General features: G+C 37.0%; 2 protein-coding genes across 6 annotated transcripts; one reads left to right on the top strand and one right to left on the bottom strand.

The window, feature by feature from the left end:
* Nucleotides 1-8,883: 8,883 nt before the first annotated feature.
* LOC141714924 (DNA repair protein XRCC3 homolog) lies at nucleotides 8,884-9,881 on the top strand (the record flags this gene model as incomplete). Its single annotated transcript, XM_074518419.1, has 1 exon — nucleotides 8,884-9,881. A coding segment is annotated over one exon (939 nt), but the record flags the coding sequence as incomplete, so codon positions are not given.
* Nucleotides 9,882-11,732: 1,851 nt separating this feature from the next.
* Nucleotides 11,733-22,536, bottom strand: LOC141713225 (ribulose-1,5 bisphosphate carboxylase/oxygenase large subunit N-methyltransferase, chloroplastic-like). Of its 5 annotated transcripts, none has more exons than XM_074516537.1 (12): nucleotides 22,385-22,536; nucleotides 21,984-22,076; nucleotides 21,778-21,906; nucleotides 21,339-21,639; nucleotides 21,076-21,194; nucleotides 20,826-20,958; nucleotides 20,422-20,498; nucleotides 19,781-19,978; nucleotides 12,845-13,034; nucleotides 12,482-12,663; nucleotides 12,160-12,260; nucleotides 11,733-12,080 (listed from the first exon to the last, which is right to left on the bottom strand). In XM_074516537.1, the coding sequence occupies exons 1-12, from the start codon at nucleotides 22,397-22,399 to the stop codon at nucleotides 11,945-11,947; spliced, it is 1,674 nt and encodes a 557-aa protein (XP_074372638.1). In that variant the 5' UTR covers nucleotides 22,400-22,536; the 3' UTR covers nucleotides 11,733-11,944. The 5 variants fall into 5 exon arrangements, with proteins under 5 accessions (XP_074372638.1, XP_074372640.1, XP_074372637.1 ...); XM_074516539.1 differs by having other exon boundaries at nucleotides 21,984-22,073; nucleotides 22,385-22,530; XM_074516536.1 differs by lacking the exon at nucleotides 22,385-22,536 and having other exon boundaries at nucleotides 21,984-22,112.
* Between the last annotated feature and the right edge of the window lie 219 nt (nucleotides 22,537-22,755).

Here is a 22,755-nt window from a genome sequence, read left to right as displayed (position 1 = left end):
AACAATCCCCCACAAATGAGATTGATGGTCCAGTAGCACGCACCACATAGACAGAAAGACGCGGAGCTTGACTTGGTGATAGTTCCGGCGGTCAGATATAGCATACGATAGGTAGAGAATGCTCCTTGAACCTTCGCTCGAATAAGTATATCGACTTTACTAGTAGACAGTATGACGCGATGTCCTTGAACTGTTCGACCGTTTGTGTAAACGATGACATACTCATCACTGTATCTTTCCTGACTCATTAAGTTCTCATGATTATGTCCATTTTGGTCCTGGAACATCGTCCTGGTTCTGCAAGAGTTTCTAAAGAATTGTGCCTCGCAATTCTCCTTTGAAGCGGCCATACTTCTCTCTTACATAGGTGATCTTTATCTTATAGAGTAACCCGCGTTTACTCAACCGAATATTATGTATTCAAACTTGAAATCCTTGTATTCGTCAAAGATCATTAAAAGCATAAAACTTAACCTCGTACCTTACGGGTCTCACTGTTTCATCATCATAGAAATAGGCCAGGAGTTACCCCCACAGTGATTTGGTCATCATGATTTAGTTGTCCCATTGAACCAAGTTCTTGGGATCTCCAGTCAGCAAGGTTGGGTGTCCACCATGACGCCGTTAAGCAATAGGCAAGGCTCATTCCTCTCGATGATTTGACAACTATCTCTCGGTCTAACTAGATTCCCTTGGCTTAAACAGATTCGCTCAGTTTAACCATCTGGTTAATGGATCCAAACATTATCATTTGACTTTACATAGTCAATCATGATAATTCTCGTTGAGAATAGTTGTTTAATGGTATTATGTCCTCATCATAGATGTGAGACATACCATTTCATACACAATAATGTGATCTCCCAATTTGCATATTGATTACACGATATATGCATATTGAAGACACATTTTCCTTGTCATTTAGGAATATCCTTACAAAGTGGCTACTCAGCCTTTTAACTGCATTTATTTTATGTACCCGACTCGTATTCCATCATGAATCGAGCTAAGTTTAGGATTTCCATGACACGACTGCTAAGTGTGAAATGTATTCTCGAATGACTTTTAAGTTCTTAAAGTCAAATATCTAATTTACATACTATATTCACATAGTGCAATTAGATATCTTTCGTATTGCAGTCCAAGCTCACGAGCACATATCATACACCTTAAATCTCATTGCAATCACTTCCAAGTGACCAATTTCCATTGTACTCGTGCATCTACCCAGTTTACCAACTGTGTAGCCTATGTCTAATTTTGTACAATTTTAAAAAGTACAACAGACTTGCAATCCTTCTTGAGAGATCCTTGTTCATCAACGCTTGGATAAATATAAATCCATTCCAGCTATGACAACTTTAGCTTCGTTGATCTCTTCAAAATTCACATCACCAACATGTGACATGTATCGTCTAAAACTTTTAAAGTCACGAAGATTGTAATCTTCAAATCAAAACTTTTCAATCTCATCAAGATTTTCAGAAATGACCCTCTTGTCATTACTTCTCGTAATGATCAGATCACTCACATGCAATCAATTATGACTTGCATATCATGTCTAAATAACACATGCACACTTGTCAATTCTCTGATTTTGAATCAGTTTGACATCTCATATTGACATATTTCACATTTATGAAATAACTTTACTAGTTATTACTTAAGGCTTCACTTGTTATTGATATTACCAGCTTTTAGCGTCCCAAAAACCAGCAATTTCAGTTTGCATCATTACCGAGTTTAAGCGTCCTTAAACTGGCAATCCTTATTCACATAGCAACCAATTTTGAGCGTCCTCAAAATGGCAACCATGTCATTTATTTGAAGTCATTGCTTATCATAGCAATATCAAATTTAATATGCCATTATTTCGTGTCAATGTTGTTTCACTCAACATGATCACCGAAAATACAGATTTTCTACTCTTGCTTTATCTAGAGCAACCCTCGGGTTCACGTAAATAGATATTTCTCCAAATATCTATTTAGAAAGACCATCTCAATGTTCATTGATGCACTTTTAAATTTCACAATACGATAATTTTAGTATCATCTTAATGAACCTTATTCTCAAAACTCGAGAATATTTCATAAATTATATAAGGTCATCACTTTCGACTGTAATATTTTAGTATCAGTCTGACCTTATACTTCCTTCAGACCCAGATATATTTTCCCAACAAGATTCTGTCAAACGAAACCACTCTCTCTATTTCTTAACATCTTTTCCCCCACAAAGGACATAGAGAGAACATGCACAATCCATTTTCTAGTACACGTGCTAGAAAATCTTGATTTATTGACTCTCAGTAATAGTCAAATTTTCTCTTGATATATTCACTTATCAAGAAATTATACGAGAAGCGCATTGCTTCTATTAAATTTACGAGTTCACCTTCAAGCAAATTATCAAGACATTCGGGACTAGCAATTATCCAAGTCTTTTGCTCTCTGCAGGTTCATCCTCACATTCATCCAATAACTCGTAAGTTCATTTAGATGACTTTTAATTACAGATCTACTGGGATCTACTAGCTTATCGCATAAGCATTCCTAAACTCTGTAATAGTATTCTTACGAATCTCAAAAATTAGATTCATATATCGGATATTATTAGACTCAACCATTGTCTATGTATCCATCCAAAATATCTCAATTGATTTTGGATCTCATGCTACCAACAGAGGTATTGGTATCAAGTTTCGAGATACCCCCACATTTCAATTATTTTCAAGAATGTTTCATTACATTCCACTATTCATAGAAAATTCAATAATTTTCTATTTTAGATACCCCCACAATTTTAATATTTTACAGAATGTCAGAAAACATTCTAAAACTAATAGGAAATTTAATTATTTCCTTCTGTGGTATCATGTTTAAGGAACGATTAGCCCTTCGTAACTAATATCCTCAAATTCAGTGATAGTCTGAGCTGATCATAATCGTTTTGCATCTCTCTCAGAGCGCAACTCAAGCCTGCATCTACTCCATTTATTTAATGCGAGTAAGGTGCAACGACCTCATGAATATTCACGTTGCAAACTGAATTTGCCCGGTGATTATTCATCATCAAATTTATTCACTACCATCTTAATTATCTGTATTAAGTTGGATTTACCCTTGAGTTTATAGAGCACACATCTCTCTATTTAGCTTCAATATTGACTCGACTATGAGTACGAGTGATAAATGTTTTACTATCAAACCAGACAGTAAACACGTATCGTGTCACTACCTCTCATCTGAGCAGGTTTTACGTCATTCATTAAAACCTATAAGATTTTAATATCATGTTTAAATAACTTCCCGTGGTTCTTATCATTAAAAATTCAATTACCGAATTTCTCTAAAATATTTACATGGTTCACACGAACCTACATTTCTGGCTCACCTACCGGTACAACCATAAAAGGCCCAAGGAAGAAAATAAATCTTCAATAACCCCACATTCAGTGATCCTTGATCAACTGATGCGTTAGGGTTAACAACTTTTCGGATTCTCTCCGAAGTTCAGCATAACTACTGATATCAATATCTGTCGTATTAAGTATCATATGGATCACTATAATAGGCTCGTGTGTCACTGCCGCAGCAGACCGACACCAACACGTAAAATTACTATTTAATTGGAGGAAAAATCCAACCAGAAAAATATAATTTATGTGCCGACCCATAACCTGTACTCCAGGCCCATTAGGTTTTTTAATGTGGAGAATCCTGAACCATTGTAAATCTGGTTCACTTCAGCTGCACAACTCGTCACATTATTTAACAACAAACATGTTACTGCATTCTATCCAATATTACAAGTTTGTGATATAACTCCATTATTAAATATTAAACAATAATAATTGATGCCTTATCATCACTCAACAATGATTAAAAAATTAATCACCAAATAATCAAGTTCCATCATGAAGGGTCACATTTATGTAGCCATATCATTTAATTGCATAGCAATATCATGTTATGAACTTGCAAACACGCATGTAAACTATAGCATATACGATTCTTGTATCAGTGTACTAATAATTCCGAAATCAATTCAGAATTAAGAAACTCTAGCTCATATATATTATCAATCACCATGTTAACAAAACATAATAAGCTATTTATTAATAGCGAAACATGGACGAATTATAAATTTGGGTTTAATCTACCAATTTATAATGATCAACCCGAGAGAGATGTCAACCAAATATGTCCACTTGAATATAAGTTGATCATAAATCAATAACCATTAAAGCATCAATAGCCTTATAAGAAACCAATTATCCAACAACTTTGTGCTTACTTTTGCCTCGTACCTGTTATGCTTAAACAAAGCACCACTTAAAATCAAATTTATATTAATTTCAAGCACATGGCAACAAGTGATCAAAGAAATTAACACACTAAATTTAATTTAATTAATGAGGCAAATAATGGCCACTCATTTACCCATAAATAAATCCAATTTAAACAATCAAATTGACTTTTGCGTCTACTCACAAGAAAGTATGAAAATTGAAGAAAATTGCTTTAAGATTGTTATCAATCTTGTACGATAAAGACATTATTATATATATATATTGAATATATAACTAATTCACAAGAACATTGCTAATTCTTAAATCACATAAGCATATAAGAATTAACAATTAAATTAAGAGAAGAGTTTGAGAAAACAAACAGAGATTGGATTTAATCTCGAGTCCAGAAAACTGTCTCCTTAAAGCAGTTTCGCCCCGCACCATCCTTGTTTAGCGACCTGCTTCCCAGGATAAAACGAGATACTAGTATAATCGATAGATCGAATATACTCTCAGCGAACTTGAACTGAGCCCGAGAACTATCACCGGAATATTGGAAAAATTTAAGACTAGAGAGACCGAGAATGAAAGAGACGACTCTTATTTTCTCGACTTAATAAAACTGGTGCCCTAAGACTCTATTTATAAAGAGAGGCTTGAAAGGACTTGTTTTTCTTTTCGATGTGGTACATGGTATTTATAAGAAAAACTGAGGAATAGGTTTGTGCTACTCTCGATGTGGTACAAAACCACTTTTTCATATTAAAAGGTAAAACTTTGGAACATCAGTTATCATTCACCTTTTACTCATTTTGAGCGTGTTAATATGCATCGGAATCCCCTCGAAGAGGAGAATACGTTCCAATAAATACACATCACTAACACATAATGTGTCTCACTCATATAGAGTCTCAAAATGATTCACAACTTAGTCTAAAATACTAAGTTTGTCCAACAGAATACGCATAATTCTGGGAGAATACAACTATGGCGCTCATAGAATTTCGGATCCCCTCTCTAATTGTCAAATCTACTTCATCTCCAATATTTATGTCATTTTTGTCCATGAAAGCTACAAATCCTCGGGCTTTCAAAGCCTCGTACAAGAAGCATGTAAAGTTGTTGCGAGTTTCCCCTTTGAAGCTTAAGAAGGACATGACAAAATGAGTCTTCTTTAGCCATGGAGAATTAGCTTTTCTGAATCAGATAGTTAGACTGGAGAAAAAAATTAAGTAGTCAAAATGCAGATGGAATACTTCAAGTTCAAAACAAGTGCTTTATTACAAAAGATGTTCTGATATATATACCAATAATTGGTTAAAAATATGTCAACAAACCTAAAGAATGGAGTGAATTGGTCAAAGAAATTATTAATACATGATAAAAATAAATACAAGGCTAGGTTGGAATGTTGGATGTAGCTTCCACGAAGTCAATCAACCATGGCAAGTCAAGTATTCTAGGGCTCTGCACACAAGGTTATACAAATGCACATTCTCGGCTTATATATCTTAATGGTATGATCAATAATAAAAAAATTCTAAGTAAGGTTGATAAGAATTCTTACAAAATATCATTGATGCTGTTAAGTCGGTCAAACAGTGACAGGAAAGCCAACTTCCCTCAGAAATAAATCTCATTAAAATTTGGAACAAGCTTAGAGAGGATAATTTTACATAGAACATTTAAAATTGAATTGTCAGCCTTTAAAGAAAACCAAGAATTTTAAATCATAGATAATAAGTTGTTATACAGTATTCGAGCTTGCTCAAGTAGCACTGCATCTGCAGCATCAGAAAACAAGCTGCTAGAAAGGAACTTGGCTGATCTCTTTGGCTCCTTTGCTTTTTATCTTGTTTAGATGTCTCTAGTCCCAAACACTCCATCAATATTCCAACAACTTTACATAATATTAGGGAATAGCAGAAGGAGTGAATATTTACAGTGGGGGCATCATGTACTTAAGTGACTATATTACGTGTCGAAATTCAACTTTTTTTATCATTTTCATTGAAATTTCAATTTTTTTAATATTGAAGTGCTAAAATTAGTATTTCATCTATTTAATCTCCAATTTATGATCATATAATTATAAATTAAATTAAATATGACTCAAATTATGAAAGATTTGCTAACATTACGGGGGCACTTAACATTTTTCTGGTGGGGACATTTTATAAAATATACATATTTATACCTTAAAATTTTAATAAAAAATGGCTAATTTTTTATTCTTTTATGTGAGAGCACGTGTTCCCGTTGTCCAGTACAATATGCGACCTCTTGTCCCAACCTAAAATTGAACTAGTAGTTCTCATATAATCATTTATACTCTCTAGTTGCCTTTGTCCAGCATACAATATATTCAGAGTTGACTTGAGCTTCACTATGTCTTGAAAATCCTCTAAACCTTCAACTTCTTCTTCTCCGCACAAGTCCTTCCCATTCACAATCACCATGGGAAGCCTCATCTTGTCATTACCCACCAGCTCTTGCAGCTCTGTCAGATACTTTGGCTCTTTTGAACAGTTTCTCTCTTCATATACAACATTTCCACTCATCAGAATAGTCTTTACCAGCCCATTCAAATACAACATTTCCACTCATCAGAATAGTCTTTACCAGCCCATTTGCGCCTAGGCCATTTTTAACACTAGTTGTGTAAAGAATCACCTCGTCATTAAATGACCCCTGTCGAGAGAAGGACGATGAAGAACTGCTTGGTAAACCTGAACTTTTTGACATTGGATGACAGTGTTTTGGATAAAAGTGCTCTGTAACCTGGAAGTGAAATCCTGATATGTTGAGAAGTGTGTATATGATTTGTAAATGAAGAAGAAACAGGGAATTAAAACTTGAAGTAAATATTATGTATAATAGAACATATTAGACATTTAGATCACTTGTATAAGAAAGCTATTAATATAGAACACAGTATTATTTAGCATTAAACATAATAGCATTGCGAAAGAAGTAAGAAAAGTTACCTCTTTACATGGTCTCCCAAAATACTACCAGCTTCTACCAAAGCTTCTCTCCACTTGTCTATCTTGTGGCTATACTTCGCCCTATGCTTTTCGAGGGCCGGACCATAATTCCCGAGCTGGTGTTTTATATCTCGGATTTCAACCTCGTAGAAGATTGGTATGATAAATTGTCTGGAGTTTTTCTTGCGCTCAAGGATGAGAACCAGTTCATCGAGGTACCATGTACAATAAGCATAATTTTGGGAGAAAATAACTATGACACTCATAGAGATTCTGAAAATAATTATCTGGAGGTTTTTTTGCGCCCTAGTACACATGGCTACGTTAAATTGCTTATGTGGTAGTATAATCTAGATATGTGAAACCAAGAAGCAAGCTTGTTTTCAGTTTTGTGATTGTGAAATGTTTGTAGAATTGGAATATTATAAAAAGGAGTAGAGCATTACAATAATTAGAATGTTTTAGAAACAGAGAGAACAAGTAGTTATACAGCATCCCAAGTAGCGAAATCAAACTACTGCAGTTGACAAGCTGCAACAAGGCAAACTCTATCTCCAGGTGTAGTCCAGCAACTTGAGCTGAACTCCTGGGAGGAAAATACCCCAACTCCACTGCTTTTCATCTTGTTTACCAGTCGTCCAACATTCCATTAACAACTACCAACTGAATCTTTACCTAAAAAATATACAAAGCTTACAGTAATCACAAGATCTTCATTACAAACTGCAATTGGTCTAAGGATCAGTTTCACATTAGAATCGACAATTTCATGCTTCAATGTTCAAATAGAGAAAGTATAAATTACAGTTACAGGTGTATTCTCATTCCCATTCACCAACTTAATTATGGGCTCGCTACTATTTTAGCCTTCCTAATAAAACAATAATCATTCTGTACTAGAAATATACATTTCTAAGTTTTAACACTTTATGAGTTTAATCAACGCAATTTAAAAGCTTTCAGTCCTATTATATTGTTTGCCTCTTTTTTCTTTTTTATTTACTCTCTGATTGATTAGTATACGTCAGCCATTTGCTAGGTTGATGGGCTACTAAAAGGAACTTCACTGATTGGGCCTAAACAAGCAATCATCTTTTTATTAAACACCTCTGGGCTTCTAAGCGGGTTATATTATGACCCAATTCATTGTAGCGCACTGTAAATTATTTTCATTGCGTGATCAGTTCCTCTGATTGAAATTACAAAAGAAGTTATTATTCATCAGTTACTTTCTTTACCAATCAATAACCAAATAATTGCACAAAATTCTCAAAGGATTTAAATGCACAATCAATCCATCATTCACTCTTACTAAATCAAAGTTTGCAAAATGTTATATAATTCATGACGGATATATATTCTGGTGGAGTAATAACATTTTTAGTTAATACTGTCTTTTTTTAATTTTCAAAATCTTTTGCAAATCTCCATTTGACATAATGTATTCCAAATAACTTATATTTTTATGTTTTTCTACGTGTTCTAAAAGCTCTATTGAACATTTTTCCAGATTTTTTTCAAATGTGTTTTTAATATTTATCATTTTCGCAAGTTAATATAAATTTTAAATATTATCTAAATTCAGAAAATCTGATATAAAATTTGGGTTGTCCAGTTCTTGATCAATATCTCGCCGGCGGCGTGCCATGTGGGTCCATCACCGAACTTTCCGGCGAAAGTGGGTCCGGAAAGACCCAAATAGCCCTCCAACTCCTCCTCTCTGCTCAGCTTCCACTTTCACTCGGTGGCCTTGCATCATCCTCTTTGTATCTCCATTCTGAACCCCCTTATCCTTTTCGTCGTTTTGAGCAATTATCGAAAGCCTTTTACTTATCGTACCCTCAACTATTTGATTCTGTTCAATGTGTGCGTAATAATGTTCTTGTTCAGGAATTAGATTCTGCAGATCACCTGTTTGATGTTGTGTTTAAGCTAGATTCTGCATTGGCGAAGGAGTCTCGTAAAACGATGCCGATTAAGGTACTTGTCATTGATTCAATAGCGGCGTTGTTTAGGTCTGAATTTGATAATAACCCATTTGATCTTAAGAGGAGGGCAAATTTGTTTTTCAAGATTTCGTCCACTTTGAAATTTGTGGCGAAGAAATATGGGGTTGCTGTTTTGGTGACGAATCAGGTGGTCGATGTCATGCGATCGGGGGATTTGAATGGATTGAGGATTGGGAATTATGACAGTTTGTATAGTTCGGGACGGAGGGTTTGTCCTGCTTTGGGGATATCGTGGGCTAATTGTGTTAACTCAAGGTTGTTTTTGTCTATGAATGAGGAAGTAGTTGGTAATGTCGCGGGTGAGGGTGATGATAATACATTGTGTAGAAGAACGAAGAGGGAAATGCATGTTGTTTTTGCACCACATTTGCCTAGTTCATCTTGTGAGTATGTTATATATAGGGAAGGTGTTTTTGGTGTGCGTGGACAGATAGAAATCTCAGTTTTCGGTACAAGTTTAAATTCAGATGCTAGTAAAAATCCCACTTTTTTGTTGTGTGATAAAGAGTACAGTTGTGGAAATGTGTGAAGCTTATTGCATATTCATTTTCGATACCGGAGTAAATTATGTATATTTTTGTTACGATTGCTCATGGTTCTGCAGTGGAACTCTTCTGGTATTATTCCAATTTAATACTTGTTGCTTTAGAAATGTAAATCTTCCATTTCCCTTCTTTTTTTCCTTAACTATCTTTTGTAGGAGTATTGCTTTTCTTTTTCCAATCAAAAGTCAAAACTCGTGGAGTAATGTCAAAGATAATAAAGTTAAGATAGCTCGTGGAGATTGTATACGGTGAACTAATACCAATATATTATCAGATTGCATTGAAATTTTGGAACATATAGCACTTGTTTTAGTGTCAAATCAGGAATCAAAATGATATTACCAATATGTGATACCATGACATAAATGTAGATCATATTTTAGGGTTTTAGACTTCAGGAATCGACAAGAAGTAGTGGGTGAGAGTATTGATGAGCGGCACCTGAGTCTATAATCCATGTATTGATGGGACTATTAAATTGTTTCTTATCGGCTAGAGTTGAACAGTTTGTTTTTTAAGTATAAAAGTACAAGGTATTTTTTGACTTAATCAGCTGCTGATATCGTCTATTAGACAAATTAATGGCTGCTTTTGAGTCTCCATTCTGATTAGCTTGCTCAAGGTGTAAATGCATGTTCAGGTGCAACCTTTGATGTTTATGGTCATTTCTTTTTCCAATTGCATTCCTAGACATTGGTCTGGGTGGACTATGTAATGTAGCCTAGTGGCCTATGCCATTTAGGATAGTCATGAAGTGCAAGCACTTATTATATCCTAAAATATTGCAATACTCACACTCTTGCAGTGCAATAAGGATCTGATAATCTTTGGTGATTTTTGTTGGATCACGTTTGTTGCTAGATCATGTTTGTTGCTGAATTATCAGGAATTAGAGATAAATGATCGGCAAAATATCATTAATATACTTCTTGAAGAAAAATTTCAACACATTTAGTAAACATGACTAATATTTGATAATGTATTCATAAGAATTTGATCCCATGAGGGTATGTCCTGGGCTATTTGTGTTAATTCTAGGTTGCTTTTGTCTCTTGTCTCTGACCGAGGAAATAGTCTGTATTGTCACGGGTGAGGGTGATGATAATTTGTTGTGTAGACGAACAAAGAGGGAAGCGCATGTTGTTTTTGCACCACATTTTCCTAGTTTATATTGTGTGTATGTTATAATTGGGCAAGGTGTTTTAGGAGTGCAAGGACAGACAGAAACACTGCAGAAAGTGCACTAAACGCAGATCTGCTCGAATGGTCGTAATTCTGGTAGGAAAGAGCTGTACTTGACAAGAACTATCCTCGATGATCAGACGAACTTGAGAACATGCGGATCATTGGTGTCAAGAACTACAGTTAATCTTATGATTGTTGATGAAAATGTAGAAATAAAACTTTCCAAATTAAAGAACACGCTAAAAATTCCGTATTATATTTCACTATCTTATGAATTGAAATCAAGCTCTGATCATATAACAAAATCAGGGAAGAGCAGAACTTTAACCAGTGAAGTTCTGTAATTTCAGGAGAAGATTTGTTTATCGTAAATGAAATGTAGAAATCTACAGACTACACTCGGTGCCTGTTTTCAGATCTGAAACAAGAGAGTATCTATAATCTTCTAGAAATTATTTATATATTGATTTCAAACAAACTACTTCACCAGCATGCATTAACTGCTAGCCAAGGAAGAGAGAAATTTTCACAGCTTAGAACAGTTCAAAAGAATTAAACAAATATATGTGTGCAGTTAACATCTTATGCTAGGTGAATATCATTTCTACTTTGGTTATATTGTTTCAAATAAATTTTTGATGAAATTAATCAAAAACTTTTATTGATAACTAAAATAGATAGTGCTTCGAACTTAAATGATATCATCGGAGAGATTAAAGTCTATACCATTTGTAAACCTGGCATGAACAGATCAAGTATATAAGCATCAATGAAGGATACACATGTATCCGCAAATATTTACATTTTTGTGATCAACCATAAGAACAAAAGAAATCATACAAGGCAGGGAAATGGTTACAAAAAATTATTTGCTCCAATATATCATATAACATTAGTTATCTAATTTCCATGTCAGCTGCCTTAAGTTATACATTTGGACAACTCAGTTTCCACCAACTTGCAACCAGCTTTACAAGAAGTTACAATGGAGGAGAGTATCTTTCTTTGTGACTTTTTGAACTTTAAGGCTAATTTTACATCCCAACTAACATTTTCCCTGTAAAATGAGGAATATTTACTATTAGAGAACTGATACTAGACATTTCTGGAAACAATAAATTACAAGCTGTATCAACCTGTCGTCATCATCAGTATCACATATGGCTTGCATCATGTCTTCGAAAGTAGAGCAAAGAACTAAGAGTATTTCCAATTCAATTGCCAAGTTTTCTTGCGTCTAAATCATTTTAAAGGATTACTGAATCAGCTACAGATATTTGCACGTAAAAACAAAATTAATAAAATTTTGCATTATTGGGGAATGAATAAAGCAGTAGAAGACATTTAGAAATGATATTTGCACGTAAGCACAAAATTAATAAAATTTTGCATTATTGGGGAAAGAATAAAGCAGTAGAAGACATTTAGAAATGGTATAGTATACGGTAGGAAACATACAATGGTATTTGGCTGCATAGTAGAACCCTGAGCTCTACGCAAATGATCCAATAAAGGAGATGGCAATCCATAGTTGAATATTTCATGATTCTTTGAGAGCCAAGTACCCCTCACCATATGCATGGTCCAATCAGACATTTGGCTTCCATTTTCAGAATCATCAGCATCATGAAGATCTAAATCTCCATAATGATTGAAAAAGGTATGAGAAAGAACAAGCAGTGACCAACGTCAAGCAAAACTTAGTTCTAGACTAAACATATACACATGTATCTACAAGCAAATCACTTACAAGATATTGCACACATAATCAGTAAGAGCATGAAAAGTCCTATTCTGAAAGGTAAAAGACAGAAGAGGTACCAATTGGAATGACATCATAGGGGTTGTCTGCTTGAGTTGAAAACCCATAAAACGTAACCAGATGAGAACAAGAGAGTTTCCCGTAACTCAGAAAACATTGTTCCCCTGCATTGCATGGTCTAGAAAGAGGGAACTTTAAGGAGTTTGTAGTGGAGTCTACTTTCCCATATTGCATTATGTGCGGATTTATCTGTGAAATAGCAAAAATGAGAATGAGCAGGGTGAAAACGGACACAAGCTAGAAGGGAAAAAGTCTGAATGTGCAATAAACCAACACCAGACCCCTGTGTTGTGGACTTATGCTATAAAAGGGAAGAAGGGCAAAACTGTCCAACAAGATATGACTAAGGGTAATTTAGGAAAAGAGCTACAGGAGGTGGAGTTATAGTGAGCAAAGGGGGAGAAATTAGGTATCCAGACATTAGTATCGAGTATTACCTACTTGGGAGAGCTCCAACCTCTCGAACGTTGGAAGGCGAGGTCTAGTAGAGTCGCTTGTAATTTGCTAGATCGAGTCATATCTGCTACTTATTAACTTAATACAAGCATCTGTTCTCAGTATTACTTGTTCGACTGGATTATTGTGCATTAATCAGATTTAGATTCATCCAGTCTATAGAAAATTTGGTATCAGAGCATACGATCTATGGGGCATCCTCCAACAACTCAACAAACAGAAAAGAGTGAAGAAACATTAGCTTGTCTTCATGCCTCTATCCGTAGCACGGTTACAGAAGAGGTGTCGGCGGCGGTGAAAGGGGCCATGGCGGCTATGGAACAGTTGTCGGATCGATTCATACGCAGTTTTGATGAGACCTTCAAGCGACAAGAACTGCACTTAGATGAAGCCACCAACCGTTTGGAAGGGAGGGTGAATCAAGCCCGTGAACATCAGCAAATGATGATTAATATGATGAAAGATGATCAATTAAAGTTTCAAGCTGAGGTCCGTGCAACTCTTTCAGAATTAAAGTCTCATATCAAAGCTCCAGCGAAACACACAGAGGTACATCCTAACTGTAGTGGTTTATCTATGGTGGGCAGGTCGGAAACAGGAGTTGAGGCAAGTCAGATGTATGGGCGTATGGGAAAGGGTTTACTATTTGGGGAAGGTAGTAATGGAGGTAAAAGTTTTGGTGGAGGACCAGAGCGTGGAACACAAGGGAAGGAGGGGGAACAAACTGGAGATATAAGAAGTTAGATCTTCCGTTATTTGATGGTAATAACCTAGATGGGTGGATATTAAGGGCAGAAAGATACTTTAACTTTTATAGGCTGACCGAGGAGGAGAAGGTTGAAGCCACAGTGGTGGCGTTAGAGGGGCAGGCATTGTTGTGGTTCCAATGGGAGCATAGGAGGAGGCCTGTAGAACGTTGGGAGCAGGTGAAAGCTCTCCTCAGGCGCCAATTCCGTTAGCTCATGCTCAGGAGGGTTCGGTGGCAGAGTATCGCATGAAATTCATTGAACTCCTGGCACCGTTAGAAAACATTCCGGAAGATTTAGCATTGGGCCACTTTCTGATGGGTTTACGGGAAGATATCCGAGCGGAGGTTCGTCTGCAAGGCCCTATGTCGGTGGATCAGGCCATGGAATTGGCCATTATGATAAAGGATAAAAATCGCCTGAACACTGTGAGAAAGGGGGACATTAAAGGGGTATTGGGGTCAACTAGGAGTTTCAGTTTAGAGGGATCTTCAACGGCCAAGGAAAATTTCAGTTCATATTCCTCACCAAGTAAAGCTCCTTCAAGCTACTCTCAATCCATTTTCTCGACGGCACACAGCTCAGTACCACCAGCCAAACCAATGGGAGAAATAAGGCGTTTAAGTGAGAAGGAATTGCAGTACAAACGAGAGAAGGGGTTATGTTTCAGGTGTGACGATAAATGGGTTGTTGGTCATAAATGTCGTCGGAAGGAATTAAGTGTTCTGCTTTCACAGGGAGAGGATGAAGATGGTGAGTTTAGTCTGGACAGTCCACAATCACAAGAATCTAAAGAGCACAACAGTGACGAAGTGTGTCTTTAAATCTCTTTGAATTCAGTAATGGGAATTACTAGTCCGAAAACAATGAAGCTTAAGGGACGATCAATGGTAAGCCGGTGGTAGTTATGATTGATCCCGGGGCTACACATAATTTTGTGTCCCTCGATGCGGTGGAAGTTCTAGGTCTCACTTTAACTCCAACTAAAATTTTTGGGGTTTCCTTGGGAACTGGGGAGGCAGTGCTAGGAAGGGGAGAGTGTTGTTCAGTAGTTTTACAACTTCAACTTCAGGGAATCACTATAGTGGAAAATTCCTTACCATTATCCTTAGGCAATTCCGATGTGATACTAGGCATACAGTGGTTGGAAAAATTGGGAACCATGTCAACTAATTGGAAAACACAAACGATGAAATTTCCATTAGGCAACGAAACGGTAATATTAAAGGGCGATCCCTCGTTAGGCAGAACGGAGATTCCACTGAAAGCCATGATTCGACAGTAAAAAAAAGAGAAGGGGGGCTTCCTTATGGAATTAAATATGATCTCCAGATTGGACAACAATGAGTGCAATAATGGAACTCTTCCGGTAGCAGGGGAACCTGTGTTACAAAAATACCAACAAGTGTTCGACATACCAAGTAGACTTCCACCTAAACGAACCCAGGAGCACTGCATAGTACTGAAAGAAGGGGTTGACCCGGTAAACGTGCGTCCCTATCATTACCCACAGGTACAAGAGGACGAAATTGAGCATTTAATCAAGAATATGCTACTGGAAGGGATAATTCAGGTCTCAAACAGTCCATTCTCAAGCCCGGTGTTGTTGATTACAAAGAAAAATGGCTCGTGGAGATTTTGTGTTGACTACCGGGCACTTAATAAGGTCACCATCCCGAATAAATTTCCTATTTCCATCATTGACGAGTTGTTAGACGAGCTCCATGGATCACGGGTTTACTCCAAAATTGATCTCAAATCCGGGTATCACCAAATTAGAATGAAGGCAAAGGATACACCAAAAACGGCATTTCCCATGAAGGACTCTACGAATTCTTGGTGATGTCATTCGGGTTAACCAATGCCCCTGCAACTTTTCAAGGAACAATGAATGAGACATTCAAGCCTTTACTTCGCAAGTGCGTGCTAGTATTTTTTGACAACATTTTAATTTATAGCCCGAGTGAGCAAGACCATTTTAATTTGAGCATGTGAAATTGGTGTTAGAAATTCTGCAGCAAAACTCCTTTTACGCGAATGGGAAGAAATGTAAATTTGGGAAGGATAAAATCGCGTATTTGGGGCATGTTATCTCTCATGAAGGCGTGGCGGTAGATAATGAAAAAATCCAAGCTATGTTGAGTTGGCATGTACCGGGCAGCCTTAAGGAGTTAAAGGGTTTTTTGGGACTTACCAGATAATATCGGAAGTTCATACAGGGTTACGCCAATATTGCCTTGCCATTGACAGAACAACTAAAGAAAGATAATTTCAGTTGGTGTACTGCTGCCACACAAGCCTTCGAAAATCTGAAAGCCGCAATGGTGTCGACTCCGGTGTTATCAATACCGAACTTTTCGATCCCATTTACTGTTGAGGCTGATGCCTCGAGGTTTGGCATGGGGGCTGTCCTTATGCAAAAAAAACATCCCATAGCCTTCTTTAGTGAAGTCCTTGGTCCGAGAGCTCGAATGAGATCAATTTATGAAAAAAAACTCATGGCAATTGTTTTGGCGGTTAAAAAATGGAGACATTTTTTGTTGAGTCGGAAGTTTGAGATTTGCAACGACCGGCAAAGTTTGAAATTTTTAATGGAACAACGGGAGGTAGGTTCGGAGTATCAACGTTGAGAAAGCAAGCTTATGGGGTATAATTTTGATATTCGATATAAACCCGGGGTTGTAAATAGAGTCGCTGATGCTCTCCCTCGGGAATAGGGCTGAGCAAAACCCAACCGAAACCGAAAAACCGAACCGAACCGTGCTAATTCGGTTCGGTTCGGTCCTATTTTTTTCAGAAATTCGGTCTATTCGGTCCGGACCGAATAGACCGAAATAAAATTCGGTTCGGTTCTTTTAACAAATATTTCGGTCCGGACCGAATAGACCGAATAGACCAAATGATAAATGCTATATTTTCATATTATAAACATTTTACATATATCTTAAAAATTATAATCATAATTTTTAATTTTTAATTATATTCATGAACTATTAGAACTCTACATAGCACAATACTTTAATTATATTTTAAATTTTATAATTTATGATTTAATTTTTAATGCAATTTTCTTTTTGAAAATTTTTTCGGTCTATTCGGTCCAAAACCGGACCGAACCAAATTATTTCGGTTCGGTCCGGTCCATAATATAACTTCGGTCCGGTTCAGTCCAAGAAAAAATGACTATTCGGTTTTTCGGTCTATTCGGTTCGGTCCGGCCGGACCGAACCGACCGAATGCTCAGCCCTACTCGGGAATTTGTAGGCATGACGGAGTTGGGGACTGGTTTCGGTTTGTGGGTTAGAATGGGAGAAAATATAGCAACTCATTGAAGCTGACAAGCAGCTCAACCAGCTCCGAAAATGTATTGAAGCAGGGCAGACACCTCCACAAGGATATACCCTCGAACATGGGGTGCTACGATATAAGGGACGTATAGTGGTGCCTCAGAAATCAGTGCTGGTAGATTACCTGTTAAAAGAATACCATGACTCTCCCACGGGTGGCCATTCAGGCGAGTTTAAAACGTATCAAAGAATGGCCAGGAGTGGTTCTGGACTGGAATGCACATTACAATAGCGAAGTATGTACAAGCCTGTCAAGTTTGCCCCAAATTTTCCAACATAAAACATCTTCGCTTACACCGGCTGGATTATTGCAACCCCTCCCCATTACGAGTCGTGTGTGGGAAGATACTTCATTAGATTTCGTTGAAGGTTTGCCAAGATCCAAAGGGATCGATAGTATACAGTGTTAGTTGTCGTGGACAGATTAACGAAATATGGGCACTTTATTGGTCTTAAACATCCGTTTACCGCCCCATCTGTAGCTGAGATTTTTACAAAGGAAATTGTTCGATTACATGGCTACCCTTCCACCATAGTCTCAGATCGAGATAGAATTTTCATGAGTTTATTCTGGCGAGAGATATTCCGAGTTCGGGGCTCGTTGCTTCATTGCAGCACTGCCTATCATCCGCAATCGGACGGGCAACCTGAAGTGGTCAATAAGACATTGGAAAACTACCTTCGATGTTTCATCAATGGGCAACCAAAAAACTGGGCAGACTGGCTCCATTGGGCAGAATACTGGTATAATACTGATGTGCATACATCTATTTAATACTCTCCGTTTCAAGCCTTGTATGGCAGCAGTGGGAACCTGGGAAGACAGCAGTGGCATCACTAGAGGAACAACTAATAGAGCGTGATGCACTATTAGATGATTTAAAAGGGCACCTCAGTAAAGCCCAGCAACGTATGAAGGTTCAAGAAGATGCTAAACGAAGGGAACTGGAGTTTTAAGCGGGGGAATTGGTGTTCTTAACTATATCCTTATCGACAGCGGTCTTAGCTCACCGAAGCCACAACAAACTTGCTCCACGCTATTATGGGCCATTTCTAGTGATTCAACGAATTGGACAAGTCGCATACAAATTAGAGCTTCCAGCATCGTCTAAAATACACAATGTGTTTCACATCTCACAACTTAAGAAATGTGTTGGTACAGTCCCAGCAACATCAACTATTCTTCCGCACTTGACTGCAGATTTGGTTATGGAAGGTGAACCTGAAATGGTCATAGGTGTGCGCCAGGGCCCAGGAAAAGAACAAGGAAGAGAGGTGTTGCTTAAGTGGAAAGACATGCCGCAATGGGAAGCCACCTGGGAGGATGTTGACTTGGTGCAGCAGAGGTTTCCTGCATTCCGCCTTGAGGACAAGGTTGAAGTTTGGGTCCGGGGTAATGCAATAAACCAACACCAGACCCCTGTGTTGTGGACTTATGCTAGAAAAGGGAGGAAGGGCAAAACTGTCCAACAAGATATGAGTAAGGGTAATTTAGGAAAAGAGCTACAGGAGCTGGAGTTATAGGAGCAAAGGGGGAGAAATTAGGTATCCAGACATTAGTATTGAGTATTACTTACTTGGGAGAGCTCCAACCTCTCGAGCGTTGGAAGGCGAGGTCTAGTAGAGTCGCTTGCAATTTGCTAGATCGAGTCATATTTGCTACTTATTAACTTAATAGAAGCATCTGTTCTCAGTATTCCTTGTTCGATTGAATTATTGTGCATTAATCAGATTTAGATTCATCCAGTCTATGGCAGAATGATTAGTAGTAACAAAGATGATCTATGTTACCCGGACTCGGGTATGGGTGTCAGACACGGGTTCGTATCCAAGTGTCGGACTCGGTAATATTCTGAAAAATTTACATGTTTTCTGCCTAAAATAAGTGTCCAAGTGTCTATATCCATGTCCGAGTGTCGAGTGTCCGACACGGGTAATCGAAGCAAGATGAAGAGTCCGGGTAACTAAGAAGATGATCCAAATTAAAAATTTCAAAAATAAACAGACTATGTAAGTTGGTCACAATTGTAGTAACCATTCAATACAGGCACTAAATTAGGCATTGTATCTATATATATATGTATATATATATAACCTTTTGTTAAATTTTAATATTCAAGTGATTGCTTTATGGCTTCCCTTCCATCACAAATAGAAATCATCTACTGCAAAATGTTTCATTTGGTCAATCACATGCAAGATGCCAAGACTATGCTCATTCATAAGTCCTGACTCTAATGTCAGTATATAGCCCATAATACCCAATATTTAACTGTTCATACCTCTGAAAACATCTAGGATGTAACTATCTTAACTATTAGGTAGGAAGTTTCAAATTATAAACGGGATTGAAAATTACGACAACTGAAGCAAAATTGAGACAAACCGAATGATTGAGAAAGCCTGCAACAGGAACTAAGCACGTTTGAAATCTTTCATCAGGGAACACAACTTTCATGCTGTTAGAATACCACAGCTCACACGCCCATAAGAAGTGTTCCCATGTGTATAAGTCTGGAGGAAATATATCAGGATGATCATGGTAAAGTGCAGGAAATAACTCGTCATATTGAGAGCGCAAGTGCTGCGAAAATATAAATGCACAAATATATAAGATAGCGAATTGGTAATCCTTTGATTCAAGATAAGATAGTCAAAATTATCTAGGCTAAAGATAGTAATCCGTTCTTTTATCCTCTCCTCAAGATCATGAATGTCACAAGAATACAGTTGTTATAAAGTACTAAGAATAATAACCAAGTACAGTTTATGACCAAGGGAATCCACTTATTTTATATACATAGCGCTTCAAGCCACACAATTTTTTTGAGGCTTTGACCTTAGTTTTATAAAGAGAGGAGAATGATACTTTATCTAGGATTCCAGATCCACTCAGCCCTTGTTAAAATGTAAAATTTGCACACAGTAACCACACATAACACATACCTAGATCTGGAACATTAATTTTCTACCTTAAAGTATTGTTTAAATTTTGACAAGAAAAAGGGGATTGAAAGAGTTGACTACCTCTTTAGCTTGCACTATTTCTTCTAGTAACAAGGTTCCATCTAACTCCAATAATGCATCAACTCCAAAGCTCAAGCCTGCAATTTAGAGTAGAATCACACTTTGCTTAATACAAGAAAGCCCTATTATTTCCTTTATTTTCAGGCTTTCCATCTTTTCACCTGATGCCAACGAAAACATAATAGAATAAGGAAAAAGATAGCACATGTTTCAGATAAGGTGTAGCCGTGTAGGCAGAAGCATCTATACAGAGTATTATAGAGTATGTGTTCAATTCTTTATCTTGTTACAGTTCCCTTGAATGGCTTTGAAGCATTTTGAAGGACGATAAAATAACAATAAAGTACATCATTAAAAATAATAACAAGATGCACGTATAAGGAAATTGACAACAAAATACCGACCTGTATTAAATACAGCAGGAAGTGCGTCAAAGTAGAATTTAAAATTTGAGTCACGGTTGTGCTTCTCCTTCATACTCCATAATAACAACATTGTTTCAGAGGTAATGCCTTCGAATTTTTCCAATATAGGAAACTGCAACCAGGAAAAAGGATTTATAACAAGGAATGGTCATTAAACTGTTGGAATAAAGATACTTGACATATTGATTGGATGCTTTAGGTTACATGATTCTTCTAGGATAAAGTGTACCATGTCTGATTTATGCACGGCCTCCTCCGAGATAATAACAGTAACAGGGATCTCCAAAGCAATGTCTCCTGCTTTTAGATTTTCTCTGGCTATTGCGCCCCTTCCAGCTCCTTCAACATCTATAAAGCAAATAATGTCATGGCAGTAAACATTAAAAATTAAAAAATTAGCAACTTTTCCCAACTTAACACATAATTTATCTGTAAAATTAGTTTGACGAGTTCACTGGTGAGACAACAATGTTATCACAATGAAAAACTTACAAGCAATGTCCAGCTTTGTTTGAACACCTGCACCTTCACCCCATTGTAATAAACAAGTCTCCTTATCACAGCTAACATTTTGTGCAAGTACAGTATCCTGTCTAATTTTATTCCCCAACGCATTGATCTTGTCAAGGATCATCTCGCGTAAATCTTGCAGTACATCTACCCGCAAGTGTTTAGCACTCAAGATAGAATTATCAATAAGCAACAGGACTGAGTGTAGAGCTTCCAGCTCATTCCTGGGGTTGTTAAACTTCACCAATTGAATGACATCAGTTGCATCAAAGTAAAGGTCTACCTGTAGCAACATGCATCAGCTTTTAGTATTCCAAGTAGCCAGCTCCAATAAATTTTGAAGCGATTTACAGCAACAACTATAACGACAAATTAAAAATGTTGAGAGTCTAAAAGGCTGTCAGGTTAGAAACAAACATACCTCATTAAAGGTCATGATTCTTGCCTTTTGAAGCAATTGATCCAATACGGAATTCAACACGACAGCAGTATAAGGGGCTTTGAGATGTATGCATTCATCGGGACTAATACCCAGAAGTTGAAGTAGTTTCTGTAGAATGAATTATAATAAGGAAAGAGCAACTGGATATACACTTAATACGAAGGAATGTAGGGGGACTTGTAAACCTTCTTTTTGTGAAATAGGGGATCATTTTCGGATAACTTAAGAAGTAAAGAATGTCCGTCATCGTGATTAGTAGTCACATACTGCTGCTGCTGCTGCATATAAATCATCAGCATTTTCAGTCTAATGGCTCAAACTTGAATAAGGCTTGAGAGGGGGGGCTAGAGCCTAGGTTGAAATTAATTTTAAATTAATTAAGTGAATTGTATGAGTAAAGAAAAAATGCACAAGAGCCCAGCTAGCATTACTGAAGCAGTAGAGGCTGATGAAACCTTAAACTGAAAGCAGATAGTGAGTAGTATAATACAATCGTAATTAACAAAATTGGTAAAAATTAGTAGGAAACTACTGTAGAAAACAAGAGATAGAAATGAAGTGATTGGATTGGGTTGGGGGGATGTACCTGCTCATTTTCCATCTGGAGGTGGCTAAGAACCAATTAAACCCCTAACTGAAATTGGATTTCGCTGTCAACGCAGTTGAGCCAAAGCTAGGTTTAAAACCAGTCCCCTCCCCTTCTCCGGGACCTCTTTTGAAGGCTTTTTCCTGTAAATATTATAGCCTCATATTTAGACCCGGCAATTCGTTTCGTTTCGTTTCGTTTCGTCAGTGTCGAATATTTTTGTGTTTCGTGTGCTCGAAGGCTAAATACAAAACCGACATGTTTAGCGTTCGTGTACCTTCGTTCATGTACTTTCGTTTCATGTCTTTTCGTGTCGTAGATGTCGTGTTAATTGAATATTAATATATATTAAATATAATATTAATATAAAT

This window comes from Apium graveolens, chromosome 3 (genome assembly GCF_009905375.1).
Source record: "Apium graveolens cultivar Ventura chromosome 3, ASM990537v1, whole genome shotgun sequence".
Classification (NCBI taxonomy): domain Eukaryota; kingdom Viridiplantae; phylum Streptophyta; class Magnoliopsida; order Apiales; family Apiaceae; genus Apium; species Apium graveolens.
This window is presented reverse-complemented; position numbering and strand designations above follow the sequence as displayed.

Excerpts from the sequence above, each read along its gene's own strand:
- LOC141713225 (XM_074516536.1), bottom strand. The coding sequence starts at position 22,097 with ATGCTGATGATTTATATGCAGCAGCAGCAGCAGTATGTGACTACTAAT. Across the intron at positions 21,907-21,983 it reads CCCTATTTCACAAAAAGAAG|AAACTACTTCAACTTCTGGG; the intron begins GTTTACAAGTCC and ends TTCATTCTACAG. Across the intron at positions 19,979-20,421 it reads AAATAGTGCAAGCTAAAGAG|CACTTGCGCTCTCAATATGA; the intron begins GTAGTCAACTCT and ends ATATTTTCGCAG.